Below are 21,251 nucleotides of genomic sequence, written 5' to 3'. Positions count from 1 at the left end.
GTGGAGGAGCTGCGTCTCGAAGGCGGCGCTACGTCCACCCATTCATATTGCACAGCTGAATGGTTGCCATGACGACTAAAAGATTTCTCAAACATGCATGAAATAATCAAGACAACACTCCAGTTATGTCTTTGATGAGAGAATAACATAAAACATAAAAAAGGCAAGCTAAAAAAAAAGCTCATAAAGCTGCCCCTTTATTTTTAGTTTTGTTTAATTTTTTCTAAGTGAAGTGTGCCTCCATGTAGCATTCCAGAACTTAAAAACATATACTACCAGTGGACAACATTTTACAATCTTTTCTTTGAACTATACATTTTTTTTTCAAGCCGTTTTATAAATTTGTGGATTTGAAATGCTTACTTCTTTATACATTGATGTGTCATTGCTATACTTCATGCTGTTGTTGCCGATTTGACCGTTAGAAAACCCAGCCTGTAGAGTTGAGCTTTATTAAACATCAGCCAGCATACGGCTACGTAGGATGATGTTTAAGATGTGCTTTGAATAAATCTCACAGTACTAAGGCCACTGGTTGTTCCCTGTGCTGCACATGGTGCATCTCCCTGGTCTCAATTCTGAGAACATGCTAAGTAGATCAGAAGCAACAGAGGCAAAAGGGAAGGAACAAAACGTGATTCAAACTAGTTTAATAAACAGGCTAAATTTGAGTTGAATAAAAAGTGCAAGGGATTAAAACTGCAGAATAAAAAAAACTAATCACATCACACTCTGCTCTGATTGGCTGTTGAATAGTGTGGGATGTCAAGGAGAAATAAATGATACAAAGCACTCTCTTTTTTTTACCCCAAACTTTACTCAAATAGTTTATGCTTACAAAGTTTTAAAGCAACCTTATGAACAGAGATCTAAAGACGACAGCAGGACGAAGATAAAAACAAGCATCTGGCCACATTATCCTACAGAAAGGCCAGCTACTTTTACTTTCCTTATCACAATTCTAGCTTAGAGGAGGAATAAGGAGCTGAAAGTGGGAGTAAAAACTTCAGAGCATATAACTACAGGGCTTCCAAGTATCTGAAATTTAATACTCTACAGCTAGTTGAAATAAAAACAAACACAAGGGGAAATAAAATCCAATTTTCAGGATGGTTGTCAAGGATACACAGATGTATCAAAGGTTAAAACTTCCTGAAAGAAACAAGTGCTTTAGCTTTGAAAAACTCTGGAACAACAGGAAGTCGTCACCTTCCATTTCCTGCACAGGAACAAAAACAATAAACAAACAAAAAAAAGCTCTAAAATTTTAAAACCCGTCAGCGTAATAAATATAAATACATCTCAAGTTGTCTTTAGATTGGTGAAAAGCATGTGACAAAAATAGCTTTCTTCTCAATCTGGATGCATTTTGCATAAATAAAGTAACACTATTATTTACAATATTTATAATAATCTACGGGACAAAAACAGAAAAACAAAAAGTCAGCTTGGTCCTACAAAATGTAATGCTAGAACATGACTAGACTTCCTTCCATCTTCACAGTAGATGCACCATAACGAGCTGTGATTCAACTACACACTTACTTAATCAGATCCTATTCAGATCATTAAAATGATTCTACGATTCTATGATGGAAAATTAGTCTGAAAAACTGGATACGAAAAAAAAAAAAACATCTTCAGGATCTACAACTCTTTGGGGTCAAAGTTGGAACAGTTCATGACAAAAAGAAGAAAGCGTACATTTTAACTGCATTTGTTAAATAAATTTAAAAAAAATTCCTGTAGAAGCAAATATTGTTAAAATAAATGGAAAGTTCGAAATAAATAGCTGCAACCTGATCAGGAAAGCTTGATGAAGCGGTGGTAGTAGAGAAAATCTAAATTTATTGTCCCGTTCAGTCCTAATGCTTACACTTCACTGATTAATGGCTTCTTCCTGAAGAACGGAGAACAGAGGTCTAACAGGATGTTTTAAAGCACGAGTCGTTTTAAGTCCCAGCCGTAGTTCAGAACTATGGAGGCTTCTGGAGGAAGGGAAAGAAAGCAAAAGAAAACAAAGAGAAAAGAGAAGAACAGAAAGGAAAGAAAGAGAAAAGAAAAGAAAAACAGGGGAACGGCAACCTGTGAGCTAAAAAACTAAAGAAATGAAGACTTTCATGTTTCCATAGTGATTTATTTTGGTAAAACATGGCAGCAGTCACTCCATGATGGCTCGGTAGATAACGGGTTCTATGTAGTCCTCTCGGTATCGGGAGTTGATGACTCGCTGTCGTTTGGAGTTCTGTTTGACGTTGCTCTGTGTGAATAGCTCGAAGCGCATGTCCGACGCCACCGACTGGAGACAGAACACAGAGGGTGAAGGGGTAGGAGGGAGAGAGGCCATGGGTCGCCGCGGGTCACCACAGGTCACCACTCACGCTCATTCATGACAGAACAGAAAGAAGAAACCAAGCCTACCATTCGAGACTTGACTCGTTTGGGCAAATCCTCTTCAGGCGTGTAAATCTCTTCTCTCTTCACTGTGAGTTGTGATCCATCTTCAAACTCCACCTGTAGGGACACACACATATATTAAAAACTTGACACAGATATGATGTGCAGGATAGTGTGAGGGACCAGCAGCAGCAAGTTTACCATGTACATGGGGACGGAGTGGGACGCTACAAACTTAGCTCCATACAAAAGGCCGTCTGTCCATCGCACTTGGACAGGCTGGCCTGCAGAGGGCGGGCCGAGCCGGGCACAGTCCCGGTTCTGGAAACACGCAGAGCAAAGTGTCAACTTTAACTGTGTGTGGACTTCTGAAGCTGCATAAACTGTAACACACATTTCTATATGTGCAGAAAGAACACAGATGATAAACACTCTACACAGAGCCACATACTTCAGAGCAGTGTTTCAATGCCACAGAAGATTACAACGTATAGTAATTGTATATGTTCACAGTTAATGTTATTGATTTTATCAGCCTTTCTATAACACCAGATCAGAATGTGAACGAATTCTGTCCCTTCATGGTCGCTCATCTACCTGACGGCAGACAGGTAGATGAGCTGGTTTTTTAAAGTTTCACACAAAGAAACTAAAAAAAAAAAACGGACTGCAGAGCAGGTTCAGAAAACTATCAGACACGATTCAGGTCCACTTATGGAAGTGGCTCAAACTGGACATTTTGGGGTGAAAAGATTGGAAGTGGGCTGTTCAGACTGCAGTGAAACAGTGAATATGGGTTGCATTTGGATGAAAAAAAATATATAACTTAGGTCGCATTTGCCTGCTGTGTGAATTTTGCCTCACTTCCTCTAATTTAGATTATTAGAAGTGCCAGATAATGAAAACCCAAAATAATACTAAAAATATCAACAATAGTTATATTTCATGTAGAAATATTCATGTTGTGTCCTCCAGTCATGTTGAGATTTCTGACTAAACAGTCACAGGAAGGCTAAGCTACAGAAGGTCATTGCTGAGGAAGCTGGCTGTATCCAGGCATGTTAAAAGGAAGTGCAAAGCAGGTTGTGTAAAACTGAAGTGTTACTGTGACCGACTGACCTCACATGACCCCAGAGAGCACATGTGACAAACTGAGGGCCTGCAGGCCAAATCTGGCTCGCCGTGGCCATTTCTGTGACCCTCCAGGTCTTGGAGGGCCACAAACAGAAGTCCACAATAACAGCTGTGTGATTATCATTTTCAGTCGAATCAATTCAGTTTTTATTTTATATAGGGCCAAATTACAGCAATGTAAAAAGATGTGAAATGTGATTTCATTTTAAGTGCAAATCAGATGCAGAGAAAGATGTAGTATTTAACAGTTTATAAATTGGTAGTTTTATCCATCTGTTCTGCCACGACCCTTTCAGGACATTCATGATCCCGGAGTGATGTGACATGAAAATGCCATGCAGAATCAATGGAGTCTCATCAAGAAGAAGATAAGATGCAAGAACGAAGAATGTAGAAGAGCTGAAGGTTTTCTGAACACCTCAGCAAAAACACAGGCTGATCAGTGAGTCACACAAATGGAGCTCCAACTAAGAACCGTCTCCTGATCTGGATTGAAAATCCTAACTTTATTGTTATTATGTAGTTATCAAAGAATGTGGGATTTTCTTCAACTGTGAATAAAATGCATCACTCCGGTTTAGGATTTACTAGAGGTGTTGTATTAATCAGCCTATTTGTGCTTTTTGTGTGTGTGTGTGTGTGTGTGCGCGCGTGTGTGTCCCGTTTTGTTTTCCTCTAAACAAATAAATAAGACATGCATATACTGGCGGTTTGCTATTTACTTTGTTCATATAAATAAAAAGAAAAAAGACCAGCAAATGATCAGATGATATTTCTGCTCTTTAAGTTGTAACTTTGTATATTGGCGAGTAAAAAAGATAGAGAATAAAAAATACCAATCGCAGCCCTTTGTTTTGAATGGAATCATGGGAATGGATAACTGTCATGGTTTGTTTGTTGATTGGACTGTACCAGTACTGACCTCAATGTCCTCTGGGAAGAGGTTGTCGCTGTATGAGCCGTCATCAAACACCACCTCATAGAAGGTGGCGGTGGTCAGCTCCACCACCTCACTGTAGTAGTAGCGGCAGTTCTTGTGCTTACAGATCACCTTGTGGCCCACTGACAGATCTCTCAGAGAGGCCTTGTTGCGCTACAGAACAGAAACTGAGTGTTACATCAACTAGAGCGGCAGTGAATCAAACAACGAGCCAGAGGTATGAAGGCGACGCTCCACTAATGGATTAGGACTTGGAGAGAAATGCTACACATTTCTCTGCTTCAAGACATATCCAGCTTGGGTAATGAACACGTAATGAACGTGCACAGAATTAGCTTCATGGAGAACCACTGCAGCACTGAAGACAGGTTTGTTGGCTGACTTGACACGACACCAAGGCAAGATGGCTCCTGTCTGTGTGACAGCGATCTGAAGACGTTTCTGATCGAAGAAATGGTTGCTCCACAACAGTTTTTGTTTAGTTGTGTTATTCAATTTATATAAAGTTTTGCATGTGTTCGTGTTGAAAATAAATCAAAGCGCTTCATGTGTTTTTGTTGAAGAGATAGGACTGTACTGAATGTTTTAGGTACTGATACATGTATCGATACAGTCCTAAAAGAAAGGTCAGCAGTCCTGCTGACAGCAGGAAAATGCTTAAACAGGAAATACTGGGAGGGAGGTCAATCTACACGGAATTCAGATTTATTCTTTAAATTAAGAACAGCACATGTTGGTGAAAAAAATATGAAAATATACCAGACCAGCTGAACTTATCGCTCAGAGGCAAAAAACCCTTTATGCACATAAAAATAACTGTTTTTACCATTGATAGGAATTTAAATATTGTTCATTTCTGTACTAGTGTCACCTTGTCGTGTTTTTCAGTATGGTGTATTTTTTTTCTTTTCTCCGACTTGTGTATAAAAAAGTAAAAAAACACCAAAAATAAACGTATGTAATATTATGTAATATAATCGTCGCCTAAAGCTGACCTCTACCCGTCAGCCCAGCTGTGGCCCTGCTAGGTTACCTCAGGTATGACGGGCGCTCTGTGCCGGTGGCAGGTGATGAAGACGACAAACGGCCAGTCGTCTGGGTGCATGAGGATGCCAGCTGCCTGAGCACAGGAGGGATGAAACGCTGTGGAGCAGCGGCCATGGGAGCACTGGACGCAGCAGCCCTTCACCTCCCTCTTCATTCGTTTCCTGCAGCACGCACACTTCTGCTCACACAACCCAGGAGGAACACAGAGAGCAGTCAGAAAAAGGGAAAAGCAGAAAGACTTTGCAAGGGAAAAGGGACAAGGGGAGGATGTCCACTATCAAGGACAGCAGAGAGACTGGGACACATGCTAGAGCCAAGATATGTAGAAAGGGAAATTACACCTATTTCCCTTTGATACTTCAGTGCCATCATGACATCATGGGGCTTTTCTCATTTCATTTCATTCATGTGACTTACATCAATGAACAGAAGGTCAGCTATTGTGCTTAATGACTTGTGGCATAACAAACACTCTCACAACATGACATATTGCAGACAGAACGTCCCCAAGCCTGAAAGGGGAAAACCTGCTGGTCAACTCTGCACAAAGTGAAAATTGCAACATCATCTTACATACCAAACTTTCACCTTTATGGGTTTTTATCAGAAATGATTCCAAATATAGTAACACCAACAATGAAACTAGCTTCTGAGCTGGCAGTGAAATAAGGGCCGGTTGAACTATTTATTTGAAATCTATGTCAAAATGTATGATAAATCAGTTTTATTTTCTGATTTTGAAGACTTAATTTTTGGAAAATTAAGTTTTGGGTTTTTTTCCACCAGTGTTTTCACAGCTCAGTGATGTCAGCCCACCTAGTAACTGCCATTTTGTTTGACCAGTGGATTTTACTTATTTTGACTTTACCAGCTTTGTCGACTCACAGAAGGAATGATTGAAATAACAGCCAGTTATTAAGTTATTTTTAAGGTATTTTCTGTCATTTGTTATTTTTTAAGGAAAAAAAATATTTATATTGGAAATTTAATATCAAATTATTTTTATGAATTGGAAATTACATTTTTAAGTCACATCACCCTGCTTTAATTAGAGGGTAAAACAGTTGTGAAAGTGCCATTTTTAAGTATTAAATGAGGATGGAGCAGCTGGCTTAATTTGGATTTAACAGAAGTGGACATAATTGATATTCATTTTAATTGTATTTTTTGATTAGTTGTTTTTAAGACTGGTTGTGGGTTTATATAGCAGTTCACTGACAATGTTTTCCCATAACATATAATTACCCACTGATATTTTTACTTTTATTGTCTACTTAACATCTTTTAATACAAAAACACGGTGGACCGCCGGTGGACTGCCGGTTGACCGCCTCGGCACCCAACCACTGGCCTTAGCTGGTTTTCTGGGGGAAACCCTGTAATGGATGAAAATCTAAATGTCTCGAAACAATTTTTCCCCTATGTTAATTTCTATTTAATTTTCAGATTTTTCAAATTGATTGAAGCAAACTCCACATTTTCAGGACTGTGTAGGAACCCTGAGAGTAGTAACAGAAGGATGTGAGAGAGAACAAGATGTAACTTCAGATCAGCAGGAATTCCCTTCATCCGTTTTAGAACAAGCGCAAACAAAGGAAGAAAGCGCCTCTGGGCTCCTACCAGTCTGAAGCGAGGCAGCGGGATGGCAGAGAGGTCGATGGGGCTGCGCTTGGTGATGTTGACAAAGCGCGCTTCCAGGACAGTGATGGCACACAGAACATGGACCCATCTGAGGGAAAGGTAAACACAAAGCATAAAGTCTGGATTAATCAAGCAAATAACTTCTTCAAGGTAAAAACAGCTAAACAGGACGATGACACTAAGGATGGAATATAAATCCCTATCGAAAGGAATTTCTAGTTTGACTCTGAAAAAAAATATTAAATTAGTATTAGACTATGGCTCAATTTGCCCCTTCACCTATTGATTTCCTACCCTTGCTTTAGCACACCGTTAGTTAAAAAAAGAGATGCACTGATCAGGTGCAGGTCCTTCTCAATGCAAATTTCAGATTTTTGTTCCAGGTCTGATTTGTTATTTTAAACCAGCGTTTTTCAACCACTGTTCCGCGGCACACTAGTGTGCCGTGAGTGATCGTCAGGTGTGCCGTGGAAATTATTCAATTTCACCTACGGTACCATGTGGATTGTAACCCGGTGCATCTTTTCTGTGGATTTTTCTTCAACCACCAGGGGGCTCTCTAGCAGGAAGTGAATCATTAGAAGTCAAAATTGGAAATCAAAGAATAACGCGCTAATTTTCATTTAGAAAAAGCACATGCTAGCAGCAGGCACGACGGAGAAATGTTTTCAAACTCGTATGATGCAGCTTTTAAGTTGAGGGCTGTCGATCTGGCACTACAGAAGGGAAATGGAGCCGCTGCACTTAAGCTAGGTGTGAACGAAACCATGGTTCGGCTTTGGAGACGGAGTGCTGCGTCCTTAATATATCCAGCAGATTTATTAGGACGCAGCCCTCTGGTGCTCTCTGCTGGGTCCTTATGGAAAACCGAGTAATTCATGTAATTTTCTTACCACTAGATGGCAGTGGGTACAGAGGATTTTACATTAAAACGAGAATTAGTGATGCATGAATGTTACAGGTAGCGGTGAGAGCATTGTATCTAGCAAGACTGTGACGACAGTGATGGAAAAGACAGTGAAGCTCAGCAGTAGTTTTAAAGAACATGTGTCCATATCATATGGGTCCAACAACATATCTGTGTGAAGTGAGCTTCTCAAGCCTGGCTACTATAAAAACTAAAAACAGAGAGAGAAACAGAGTTGTTGAGGAAGAGCTTTGTCTTTCTTCAACTCAGCTCTGTTTTCATCCAAACATGCACAGGTTTCACACCAGAAGGGTAAAATATACAGATATTGACATTTTGTACATGCAACTCTTCATATTGTAACAGTGAATATGAAGTGAAATCTTTCCCAAATATTATTGCTTCTTTCAGAATAAGAATTATTTCCTGTATTCTGGCTATAAGAACGCTTGTGGATTAGTTTGTAAAACACTTTAAAGTTTTCTACAACTTCTTTATATTTAACACCACAGTGTTGTGGTACTGTTCAGGTGTATTTTTGAAGTGGACATCTGAAGTGCAATTTGCCTAGAAATTCTGTCCATGAAGGTAATGAACAGAATCGGTGACAAAGGGCAGCCTTGGCGGAGTCCAACTCTCACGGAAACGAGTCCAACTTACTGCCGGCAATGCGGACCAGACTCTGACACTGGTCATACAGGGACCTGACAGCCCGTATCAAAGGGCCCGGTACCCCATACTCCCGGAGTACCCCCCACAGGGCCTCCCGAGGGACACGGTCAAACGCCTTCTCCAAGTCCACAAAACACATGTAGATTGGTTGGGCGAACTCCCATGCACCCTCCAGGACCCTGCTGACGGTGTAGAGCTGGTCCAGTGTTCCACGACCAGGACGAAAACCACACTGCTCTTCCTGAATCCGAGGTTCGACAATCTGACGGACCCTCCTCTCCAGGACCCCAGAATAGACCTTACCAGGGAGGCTTAAGAGTGTGACGCCCCCAATTATGATCGGTGACCGATCGATTGGCACACCTCTACTACTTACTTGTCATTGTTGGCTCTCTGCAGGGCTCCACCTCTCAGCGAACATAGGCAGCAGTCCTGAAGGAGGGAACAAGAAATCAGTTTGTCATAACAGTCCTGCACCTCAAGGAACGCCCGACTGGGTTAGATAATTAATTGTCTAACCCAGTCTAACGATAAATCAATTAATCGCACAATAAATTAAACCTATTGACCTCATTTTAATTATCGGCTTTATTGTCTCTTCCTGCCTTTTTTCTTTCTGTTGATGACACTGAATGAAAAAAGGCTCAACTCCGGTGCCCTTTCTTAGTGTAATGTCCAGCGCACACTACACGAGTTGTCGGCCCATTTTCAAAACCTGAGAGACCACACATTAGCCAACAGAAATCCTAGGTATAACGGTTCGATCGGGTTCGATCGTGCCGAACCCAATCAAACCGTTAAAATCAAACCCAATGCTGTGTTAAAATCAGGCATTAATCAATGTGTTACTAGAATCTACCTGTGATGCATGTGGCTAGAGTCAGCGTAAAGTCCTGACTGAATGAAAATCATTATAACCTATTTATGTCATGTTGACGAAGAACAGCTGAAAAGTTACCGGGTTCATCAACTGCGGTAGCAATTTGACTCCAACTTCTCCCCTTGTCATTTCTATATTCATTGCACAAAATGTTGAATAAACATTAATGTCGTTTCCACAAATCATCTCTGATGTCAGCTGGACTTTGGGTTGTGCCGTGTCAGCTGTTTGGGATTCCCCTCCATAATTTCCCCTCAGAAAACGCGAGGAGAATTGGCTACCTGTCACATTCAACAGGCTGCGTTAAGCTCCCAGTCGGGAGAAACCCGATTTAGATCGGAGCGGCCACGACGATCTACCGTAACACACCATACACTACAGGATGATCGTTTACAAAATCATCGACGAAAATCTTGGATCAGCTAACGATGTAAGATTGTCATAAGGGGAAAATAGGGGCAAAAAATCGTGTAGTGTGAACTATTGCATTAGGTAGTCAGATGTGCCCATCTTCTCTATTTAAATCTAGTGATTACTGAAGGGCAATATAGTATACAGACTTCATAATCTGCACTCTTTTGGTTGAATGCAGTATTTATTTCCACTTTGGCTTTATGTTGTTTAGTTTTTATTCAAGTACGTTTTTTGTTAATGGAGACTGAAAATCAATTTTATTTTTGTTTTTGGTTGTTTATCAGTTCCAGTTTTATGTGTTTTTTTTTTAAATAAAATGTATCTATCTATTTATCTATCTATCTATGGCACGAAATTGCATGCATTATTACGTCATTTCCATTAAATCAGTGTCAAAAAGTCTTGAAACAATATTATCGTTTATCGCAATAATTTTTTGGGCAATTAATCGCTCAGCAAAATTTGTTATCGTGACAGGCCTAATTGTGACTAATTTTAATCTAGAGCGATGAAAGTAACAAGGAAACTGAGATCAGTGGCATTTTCAAAGGTTCTGACCAGCAATAGCAATTTTAGATTCTACATAAAAACAATTACTAGGTAAAAAAAATTACTTGGGTGGAGGTGGGAGATGGAATTACTTTTAATTAAGGACACAGAAGTTACCAAAAACTAATCTAAGTTAATGAATAGAAAATAATGTAATTATTATTTTACATTATTATTATTATTGAACAATATAAAACAAAAAAAACATATTTACAAGTGAAACTACTATAAATAAATGGTATCTCAGATGTCTTTACCAACTCAGCACTGCCCACTAGTGGAAGACAACGTTCAACCATATGAAGCATACAAGACTGCTGAGAACCAGGAAGCCACTTTGAAGACTAAAGTGTGGAGAACCGTCCTCCATGACAATATGTGAAGGAGCAAAAAATGCTCCAACCAGCTAACTGCTAATGGAAACATGAGGGAAGCCAACAAACTAACCTCAGTGATGGCACTGGCCTCACAGCGAGCACATAGCCAGTTGTCTAACTCCGCCTCTTCTCCAGAAACTCCGTAGCAACCTAAGCATGAGCAGAAAAAAACAAGTCATACATTCCTGAGGTGTACTGAAGCAAAATGTCAAGTATTTTTCATTCTTCATTAAAAACACTTTGAAACTATTAGCAGAATAGACATATATGTAAAAAGCAAACACTTTAATCAATAATAAAACTTAAATCCGAAAAACAGTTTAAAAAAATCTGACAATGCTTCAGGCAGCAAAGGCTTATTGTGTCTCAGCTATTTTAAGTTTACTGTAAATTTACAGGTAATATCTGAGTGCCTGTGCAGACACTGGATTGTTTTCCAATCTATCTATCCAGAGGGGTGGGCTTACTTGTATGCACTCGAACGCAGCACTGAGCACAGCTGATGAGGCGGCTCGTCCCATCCTCAGCGACGTGAGGATTGGACAGCTGACCCTGTGCGCCATCGTTTGTTCTGGCTGAATGTGTGTTGAAGCACATTTCAGGGATGAGCGGCCGGGACCACTGATGGCCTCCTGGGCGGTTCACCAGCATCAAGCTTGAGCTCTCATCACCAGACTCAGACTTTAAGGGGAGCAAAGAGAACCAAAGAGTTTATTTCACCCCAACCCTTTGGTATTCCAAACTCTGTGAACTGATGTGCAGCTACTTAAACCTTACAGCGTTACATTAACTGACCTATCAGGTTTTATTTGTCAGTTTGACTGCAGTTTTCTGGACGATCACTGATTTCTAAACAGCTGGATTTAGGCTATATTAATATTTTAGTTGGTATCGCCAGCAGTTAAAATGTTAGCATTTATTGCCGTATGCAGCTGCTTAGTTCATTTATGGATTAGGACACCCGCCCTTAGCCATAAAAATAAAGCATGGGCAGCATTATATCGCGTCTTAAGATCCACTGGCTGATTACTGTATTTTCCACACTATAAGGCTAACTGCTAATTCAATGAATGGCCTATTTTAAAACTTTTTTTATATTTAAGGCGCACCGCATTATAAGGCGCATACAATAGACGCTGCAGTAGAGGCTGGAGTTACGTTATGCATCCACTAGATGGAGCTGCAATAAAAGGGAATGTCAACAAAACAGTCCGACTCCGGTTGGCAAGGAGAGCCTTCCGCAACTGGGCCGGGGCGTGGCCGGACGATGGTCACCCTTCTCCATTCGCGCACAGCATGTTCGTGGAGAACGTGGCGCTAAATGACCTGCAAGCGACCTGATTCTAGACAGTCGGTAGGTAGGTAGGTTGGTCAAACTTTATTAATAGATTACAAACCAGCGTTCTGACAACTATCCCAGCATGCACCGCGCACTTCTTCTTCTACGGGCAAAAATGAAGTTGGCGGCTGCTTACCGTAGTTGCTAGACCTGTTGTGGCTCAGTATTGGCCAATATATAAGGCGCACCGGATTATAAGGCGCACTGTCGGCTTTTGAGGAAATGGAAGGTTTTTAGGTGCGCCTTATAGTGCGGAAAGTACGATACTTAACTGGCATTTAATAAAAGTGCAAAAAATTTATATTTATTTTAATTGTATTTTTTTGTTTGTGGTTATCAAGACTCTATAGCTGTGTGTTTTAAGTGCTGTTAACAATGTCATCCAGTAATACAATAACCCTGTAATATTTTTACATTTCCTGTCAGAGTAACATTTAATACAAAAACACGGTTGACCGCCTGGAACCCCGACCAACAGGGTTAGCAAGTTTTCTGGAGGAAACCCCAGAAATGCAATTAGGGTTTCTAAATATAATGGAAAATAAATCATAAGGCATGAAATCACTCAGAGCACAAAGCACAGGATCTATGAGTAAAGATCTAATTGACTAAAGTATGGATAACATCTCCGGGAACATGCCTGAAAAGACATATAGCAGTTGTTTACAGTGCAGCAGTCCTGTAGCTGGTACCTGGTGGTAAGTGTAGAAAAGCAGACAGATGGAGCAGTAAGGAGGCTGCTGGCCCATCATTTTGTTGTAGTCCCACTCTGCCTGGGGGTTGTAAGGCTGGCTCTGCCACAGTTGGGTCAGAGGTTTTGCCCACTCCTCTTTCTCTTCTTGTTCGACCTCTATGCTGATGTCCTGATCTGGAGACAAGAGGGAGAAATATTTTAATAATCAAAAGCAATGATTTATAAACCAAAATGTGATAAAAAAAAACAAAAAAACAGAGTCAACATGCCACCTTGCAGTGAGAACTACACAGTTTCATACCATCATCACCGCATGTCTCTCTGATCAGAAGAGGGTGATGGCGAGGCAGTCGACAAAGCTCTTCTTCCTGCTCCTGTTTTTTTGACTCAAGCTTGCAGTAAGACTGCTCTTCTAATACCTGCTGGAGAAACAAGGGGAACAGCATGTTTTCAAAATAAGTAATCACATTGTCGCTGTGGACACCTTAAAATCTGGAGATTATAATCTTCTTGAAACATTGGGGCCCACTGGGGCCTCTGTACTCGTGTGCGTCAAATCCTAATCAAATTCTGCATAATCATGTCATCAAACTTTGCTCCCTTGAACTACTTACATAAGTGTGAGGAATCACCTGGACCTCATCCTGCTTGTGTTGCTCTGCAGGAATGGTGTCTTTCAGGGTGATAATGCCACTGTCCAGTAGTGGACACTCGTAACTCTGTAGTTTAAACAGTAGATTCAATGGATCCAGAAAATCAATAAAGGCAGAGAGCGGATTCAGGGCAAAATGGTTGATAAAAGTGGTTTCTGCCATGAGAACGACTTAGTCAAGACTCTTTTTGTTAGTATAGTTAGTATGAGAGGAAGAATGTCATAATAAAGTCATGCAGTGAAAACACACCAGTACAGAGACACCAAAGAATGTTTCAGTTCAGCAATAGATTAAAATCCCAATTTGATACCGAAATCAAATTGACATTTTATCATTCGAAATAAATGTCACTAAATTAGCTTTTGAAATGTTCTTTTCTCAGGGCGGAATGTTGACAAGAACCTCAGCAAATCTTAAAACCAACAACTAGGTGCACAAATCTAAATTTCCTACAGATTTTTTTCTAATACAATATATCCAAGACCAACTATTTACATAAACCCATGTTAATCTTCAGCAGGTTGCTAAGCCATCTGAATATAAAGACTTTATCCAGTATGGTTGGTTTCCTGGTCCAGACCTGGTTTTAATGAGATATTGCACAAGATGTACGGAATAACAAAAGAGGATGACTTTCATTTTCTTCAACAGGGCAATTATCCCAAACTACTGACTGGGCTCAAAGCTGTGTCTCTGCCAAGAAACCAAGCAATGGCTTTGCTACATGTGACTTCTTTGGAATTTGATATGGGACATTTGTGGGGATGTATGCATATAATATTTCAAGCATAAACATTTTTGAACCTCTGTAGACTAGAGAAAATCTAGTCAAATCTAAAAAAAAGAACTCAATCTTTTGTTTTTATCTTTTAAATAAAATTAAATGGCTTGTCTTGTAAAAAAAAAAAAAAAAAGAATAAAAAGTCAAATTTAACATTAAAGGCCAGAAATAAATGTTGTCCTTGTGTGTCTGTAAAATTTTGGCCAGGACTGTCAGTTTAATGCCAAGAGAAAAGGTAGAATTGGTTATTGCTGCTGCGTCACAATTAAGCAAGCGAGGCGAATTATGCAGAGAGTAAAGTTAGTAAAGTAAAGTTAGCAAGAGTACAGAGAAAAAAAGGGCCTGATCACTAGCCATTAACAAGTATTATTTTAAGTCAAGCGACACAGACCTTTCGCTTGTTGGCTCTGGAAGCCTCCATCTTGACTTTGCTGAGGTCATGGAGCTGTGTCTGGCTCTGTGGGGGGGCTGACCTGGCGTCAGCTTTGGCTTTCTCCATTGTAGCTGGGTCTTGGATGAACTGTGTTTTTTCAGGCTTGTCATTGTTTTGGTTCTGGTGTGCTTGTGATTCATTAAGTTTCTCTTGTATCTGAAGAACAGAGGCTCCAGGCTGAAGCTGTGCTAGTTCCTGGCCATGGGTAAAGCCTGGACCCATGGGTAAAGCCTGGACCCGTGTCAGTGTGCAGGCTTTGCTCTGAAGGCGACGAGGCTGCTGCTCCTTAGCGTAGCTGTGGATTTGGAGCCGCTTGTGGTGATCCTGCTGCTTTTCTGACGTGTAGCTTTGCACCAGGAGAGTGTCTTTTGAACTCAGAGTCCTGTGGAACAGCAGGCTGGCCACACCCATTTTACGCACGGGTTGAGCGGGGGCTTCTGTCCACGTTGGCGCTGCTGAAACCGACAGATGCCCATTTCTGGGCCTCGTCTGAGAAGAGATTGCAGGGGCTCGAGTCTTGGTGTAATGAGGAGGACGGCCTCCGTCACCGTTGCTCTGCGACATGCTCCTATGAAATGGGTCCATCAGCGTAAGCTTTGTTGGCGTGACAACCAACTTTGGCGGCCCTGGAAATAAAATGAGAAAAGTCTATATATTTTCTTTCCCCACTGAGTAACTAAGACCAAACCAGCGGATCAGAAAGGAAGCCCTTGCGATGAATATAGTACCTTTATTTCTTCTGCCATCATGCGACACTGCTCGATGAGGGATGAGGCTCAGCCTGGGCCTCTTTCCATACTCCTCGTCATCGTCCTCATCTTTGGGGACGACCTCGTCAGGCACCTCCAAACAAACACGGTGTCTTTTGGCCTCTATTCGTTGCGTGCTGAAGAATCACCAGAAACAGACAGAGCAAAGGTTACCAACATATGCTAAAATTTAAATTGTTTGTTCAATAATTTTGAGGTTATTTTAGTTTGCTTGTAAAGTTTTGCACGTTTAAGTGGGTCAATTTAAACAATTCTTTCTTAAAAATTTCATGAATCATTATTATAAAAGTACCCTCTAGTGAACTACTGGGTTTGACTGCTGGCAGCAGTGGTGGAGCTAAAGTGGATGCTGGTGTCTAGCTTGAATCAGATGTCTTAACAGATCAATATTGTTTCTATTGTTGCCTTTTGCATATATTTAGAACATTTCCCCCCCAGCCACCTCATTATTTTAACAGTCACTACAATACCTTTTCCTTTCTCCATCCTCACAGCCACTCTCGTAGAAGCTGCTGTCGCTGCTGCTGCTGAAAGAGTCGCCCAAAAATTCCCTAGCCTCTGGGGTGGGCTTTGAGTGGTCGATGGGCACCGTATCTCGCCCTGCCAGCCACTGTTCATAGCGGTCTGGCTGGTACTTCCTGACAAAAACATCCATTGAAATCTTCACCATGTCTTTACGGCATGAGCACTGAGGGAGGAAGAGAAAGCAAGACAGGGGTTAAAACAACTAAATTAAATGAACGATTAAAAGCATACATGTTTTATCTGGTCCTCACCAAAACTGCTTGCTTGCCATACTCGATCCATCTCTCCGTAGCAAAGTTGGTGGACTCAGCACAATTGAAACCATGGTTGAAACCAGCGTGATAGGCATAGGGGAAAGTAATCATAAACTCACCAGCTTCCTGAGTGATCTACAGAAACAGGGCTAATTAGCAACTAATTAGCAACTACACATTAACACACTTGTTTCACAGGTACAAATCACTATTGAAAATGTTAAATGAACACTTACCTTTTCAAATGGAATGCCGTATTTCTTCAGTATTGAAGGAGAGATAAGAGTCATTTTATGCCTTAAAAAGGCTTCACAATTTTGAGAACTACCAGGAAAAAACCCTAAAGGAGAAGAATAAACAGATTAAAGAACAACCTCTAAAGTAGCCTGGTTAATCAGATGATATTCTTTTCAACAGATCTTTTAGTATGAAGGTGAACTGTAAGCTGCTTCAGGACTTGCTGATAACTTGTGATGAAGATCCAATAAGACGTTGTGTTGGTGTTTTTTTGCTTTCAGCGTTTTAATGAGAACTGAACCTCAATATAATCTGACTGAACAGCATTGTAGCCATTCAGTGATAAAAATCCCCAAAATTGAACTTCATTCTCACATAACATATGTGATCAACAGTTTTCTAGAAAACCGTTCATCTCTGTAGAACTCCACTCTGTGCTGCCTTACCTTTTGCCAGACGCTCCAGTCTCTTCCCATGCTCTGGGGAAACGCAATACCTACAAACAACCAAAAGAGAAAGAAGTTTAAATTCTACAAGCATTTAGTTTTATCAACTGTTGTTAAGCCTCTCGGAAGAAAAAAAAAATCTTGAAGTTAAATGCACAGAGGCAAGGATTTCACCTCTTGTGGAAGAAATTAAGTCAATAAACATTTGTGATAATGTTAGATTTTATTTTATTTATTTTTTTGCTGAAATATGAATTGAGTGAGAGGTTTGACTGATAGACCAGCCTAACAGTTCATGTCTGTACATTTGAAGTTAACAACCGTCTCCTCACCGTTACCAACTCAGCAACTTTCTGGCTATAATTAGCAACATGTCAGACAAAGTTTTCTGGCCAATCACCGACCTGCCAATTCCAATTTTGGCCTATATCAATTGTTAATTCTAAAAAGTCGCTAAAAATAGCAACAGATATAGCATCTGTTAGGCATGTCTCAGTTAGTCCTCTCTCACTGCAGTGCAAAATGGGACAGTGGCTGATTTTTAGACCTTTGTAAATAGACAAGATTAGAGGATAAGATCGGTTTGACATGCAAGTATCGGCCTATATTCCAAAATTAAGGAAATAGGGGCCGATTTATTGGCGCACCCCTAATTCTACTACGAGGAAATTAGGTTTTATGATTTCAATAAAAACATCTACCAGTTGTTCAAAGTTTCTTGACTGCAAGTTATACAATCATCAGTAAATAATGTATAATAATATCAAATTATGCAAGACTTTTTAGTATTTTCATGGCTATCTCTAATTTATGAGACTTGACTTCAAGGAATAAATAATATGCAGTAGCTTAGAGACAAGAGTACAAAAGGTTTAAGTGGAAGTAGGAAGGGACAAAATGGTCAAAACGGGGCTCCAAATTGGTTGGAGCCTTCTGTTACTTATGTATCTCTGTGTTAAACCGAGGCTGCCATTTTTTTTAATCACCCTACCATGCTTGTGCAATAACGCCCAATAGAATTTAAAACACCTTCACATTTCCTGTAACTTTCGAAGAAAATCTGTGGAAGGCCTTACCACGACTTGGGCTCTCCAAAGTGCAAGTAGTTGATGCTGTAAAGGTCCATGTCCTCAGTGTGCCATGCAAAGGTGGTCTTCCACATTCCAAAATACAAGTAGGGGGTGTTAACACCCTCAATAGTTATTCCACTGTCACGCTCCACAGTGTCCAAAATGGTTCCCAAGTGGCAAATATTCCATTCCTCAATATCCTGCCAGAATACAGTCCCAGGTTAGGTTACAGCAATCACATGAGCAAATATGAATAATGATGTTCCAACATCAGCTTGACCAATCACATAAACACTACATTGCAATCAGAAATGTGTACTGATGATCACCACATCAACAACACCTAATGAGTATCTACTCACAGGGTCATACAGGCTTCCGTTAACATCTGCTCCATACAGAGGAGGGTTAAATGTTAAATTCTTCCAGTATTTCCTTTCCAGCTCCTCAAAATCATCATAATGTGGGCTGCAGAACCTGAAAAAGGCATTCGGGACAGTTAAGACCAAACTTTTTTTTTTTTAGAGTTAAACAATCAGCATTACAAGCACATGAATCCTACTTGTCACTGTTAGCAATCTTGCGAAACTCTTTGACAGTCATGGCTCTCTTCTGAATGTTGTACTGAGTGAAAAGGCCTGACTGGCCAGTGACCACCTGCTGAATGGGTGCAGGAATCACCAAATCATCTATGTCCTCATAAGAACCCCGAGGCCTCCACTCCTTTGGTGGAACAATCTGAAAGAAGGGTCAGGAGACGGATTTATCTCAACTAGCAACATAGAACTGATCCGTGGCAGAATCGGAATCTTGTTTTTCTACATCCCAACATCAGACATTAGTTACCTTTGCTAAACCTGCTCTGTGTGCTCCCTTGGACTCTATATATGCAATATAGCGGCTGAAATTCTTGAATTCTTCAGCAGTGGGATAAAACGTCATGATCCCTTTGGAACCATGATTTTGAGAGAGTGCCTCTGACGCCATCTTTTATCTCTGGTGCGGCTCCTTCACATTGAAAAAAAGAGACTTTTTTTTAGCACAAGAAACAATTTAAAGTGTTTTGTAGAAGTTATTACACCTCATATATTTTTGTAAATATTCTATTTTATCTTTTCATGGGACAACTTTGAAGATCTGACACTTTGATACAACGTAAACACTGCAAAGAAAATCATACAATGCATTTTTGTCTAGTTTCTGGTGCAAATACCTAAATACACCTGAAATGGGACAGAAATAACTTACCAAGTATGACTGGACAAAATAGCTGAAAAGCTTATCACGATACAAGGTTTTCATAACAGTCAATATTAATAATTATTGATTTGTTTTTTATTTAAAATATCTGATATACTGCCAAAATGGTGGCCATTCCACAGTTTTCACTTCACACTGTTGTTTTTTATTTGCCTCTCAATTGCAAGTCTATAATTTCTTAATATTAATAATAAAAAGGTATTTACACATTAGATTATTTTACTTATAACTTGGGAAAAATGTCTTGTTACAAGTTCCAGGACACCAAACCTGAAGGACTGGAGTTGACACCACTGTTCGAGACTAACTAATTGGATGAATAACACATTTACTAATGAATCACTAAGCTGTTCTAGTCAAGGCCAAAATGCTGGAATTTATGTCTAATGCAGGTTAAAGAATAATTATGCGAAGAAAAAAAAAGTTGTTTTCCACATTGTTGATGGTAGAAATCAGCAGAAAGGTTAACAGAAAGGAGATGACCATGACAAGGCACCAAGCTAGTACAGAAATCTGATTTACTATTTCATAATATTGTTTGTCTGAGAAAACAATGGACTAGAAATCGGATATAAAAAACCTGAGTGATATATAATTATGTTGCCAAGCAAAAGACTATTTAAAATTGACAGGCAATTGTGATATTTTTCCCCACTGAGTAATCTATTTGAAAACAACTGACAAATTTCTAGTAACATCTTTAAGATATAGATTTTTTTATGTACAATAATGATCAGAATTGTAATATTTACATTTTCAAACAACCTCAACTCTAACCTATTAGTAGCATTTTTAAAAAGATACATATTCTGAAGAGGGGTTCAAATGTCGGTAGACCCATCTCTCCTTAACCAATTATTCTCCGACATAAACTATTTTTTAGGATCTAGCATGTAGCCGTTTGACATCCCAGCATTTCATGTTCCACGTTACTTTGAAGCTAGTATGAATTCAGCCTGGATGCTGCCGCGTTCAAAAATAATCGTTCCTGATTGGTTAAGAACTGGTCTCTTTAAATCTCCCCGAAATGTGGCTAGCCACCGAGCTAATGAAACAAGCTACATCAGTCAACGACTGTGTGGCAAAGCAGAATGTAAAGTTACAAATCATAGCAAGTCTTATTCAGCGGATACTGGAAACATGGCAATGTCAACCAAAGCGTTAACTTCGTAAACAACAATAAGCAGGCTGGGAAACAATGGCAGGGTGTATTAAGAACTCCAACCCCATTAAGCCCGAAATGGAATGTGGCTACACTCAGTATCAGATGTTACATCCCATAGAAACGTTTATATGCATCTTGGCAGACTTAGCTTTAGCATTCTCGTGGTAGTTTAAAAATTAACCTATATTAACCCTCCGTTTGAACGAATGTCTGAGCCGAAGTATTGCAACTGGCATGCAAATTCTGTATCTATACCAGGGCATGGCCTGCACCCCGACCAATAGCAACTCCATTAGCTTCACAGCAGCTCCTATGGCTAACAAACTATATCCACCGGATTAGCATTTTGAGTTCAGTAGTTCACGTTCTGCGTCCAAGCGACGTCGACGTGTAGATACATACCTCCTGCTCTAGATATGACCAAACTCTGTCCTTTATGGAGCAAATAAATTGTAGTTAACCAAAGGGGCGAATAGCATACCACAGAGAAGATAGCCTGCTAACTAACTAACAGAACATCACAGTCCTCCATTACCACCTCTACGCATGAACACGCATCTCGTAAGTTGTTTACCACAAGACGCACGGGACACGCTCAGCCAATCAGATGGCGAGTTTCATGGCTTCGCTTTACAGCAGCTTTATTTAGAAGTTCACTCACGAATG

The 21,251-nt window shown here is 40.2% G+C and overlaps 1 protein-coding gene across 4 annotated transcripts; it reads right to left on the bottom strand.

Annotated features, from left to right (window-relative positions):
* Positions 1-795: 795 nt before the first annotated feature.
* kdm4ab (lysine (K)-specific demethylase 4A, genome duplicate b) lies at positions 796-21,160 on the bottom strand. Of its 4 annotated transcripts, none has more exons than XM_017310201.2 (23): positions 20,988-21,160; positions 19,007-19,168; positions 18,723-18,898; positions 18,523-18,637; positions 18,167-18,360; positions 17,091-17,140; positions 16,644-16,747; positions 16,405-16,542; positions 16,099-16,316; positions 15,587-15,744; positions 14,817-15,484; positions 13,606-13,710; positions 13,293-13,413; positions 12,990-13,165; positions 11,426-11,639; positions 11,029-11,108; positions 9,115-9,170; positions 7,139-7,247; positions 5,505-5,696; positions 4,454-4,624; positions 2,599-2,718; positions 2,422-2,514; positions 796-2,299 (listed from the first exon to the last, which is right to left on the bottom strand). In XM_017310201.2, the coding sequence occupies exons 2-23, from the start codon at positions 19,145-19,147 to the stop codon at positions 2,162-2,164; spliced, it is 3,537 nt and encodes a 1,178-aa protein (XP_017165690.2). In that variant the 5' UTR covers positions 19,148-19,168; positions 20,988-21,160; the 3' UTR covers positions 796-2,161. The 4 variants fall into 4 exon arrangements, with proteins under 4 accessions (XP_017165690.2, XP_008431630.2, XP_008431631.2 ...); XM_008433408.3 differs by having other exon boundaries at positions 13,293-13,410; XM_008433409.3 differs by lacking the exon at positions 13,606-13,710 and having other exon boundaries at positions 20,988-21,159.
* Positions 21,161-21,251: the final 91 nt, after the last annotated feature.

This window comes from Poecilia reticulata, chromosome 17 (genome assembly GCF_904066995.2).
Source record: "Poecilia reticulata chromosome 17, P_reticulata-male-v2, whole genome shotgun sequence".
Taxonomy (NCBI): Eukaryota; Metazoa; Chordata; class Actinopteri; order Cyprinodontiformes; family Poeciliidae; genus Poecilia; species Poecilia reticulata.
The sequence above is the reverse complement of the archived record's forward strand: the minus strand, read 5'-3'. Positions and strand labels throughout refer to the sequence as shown.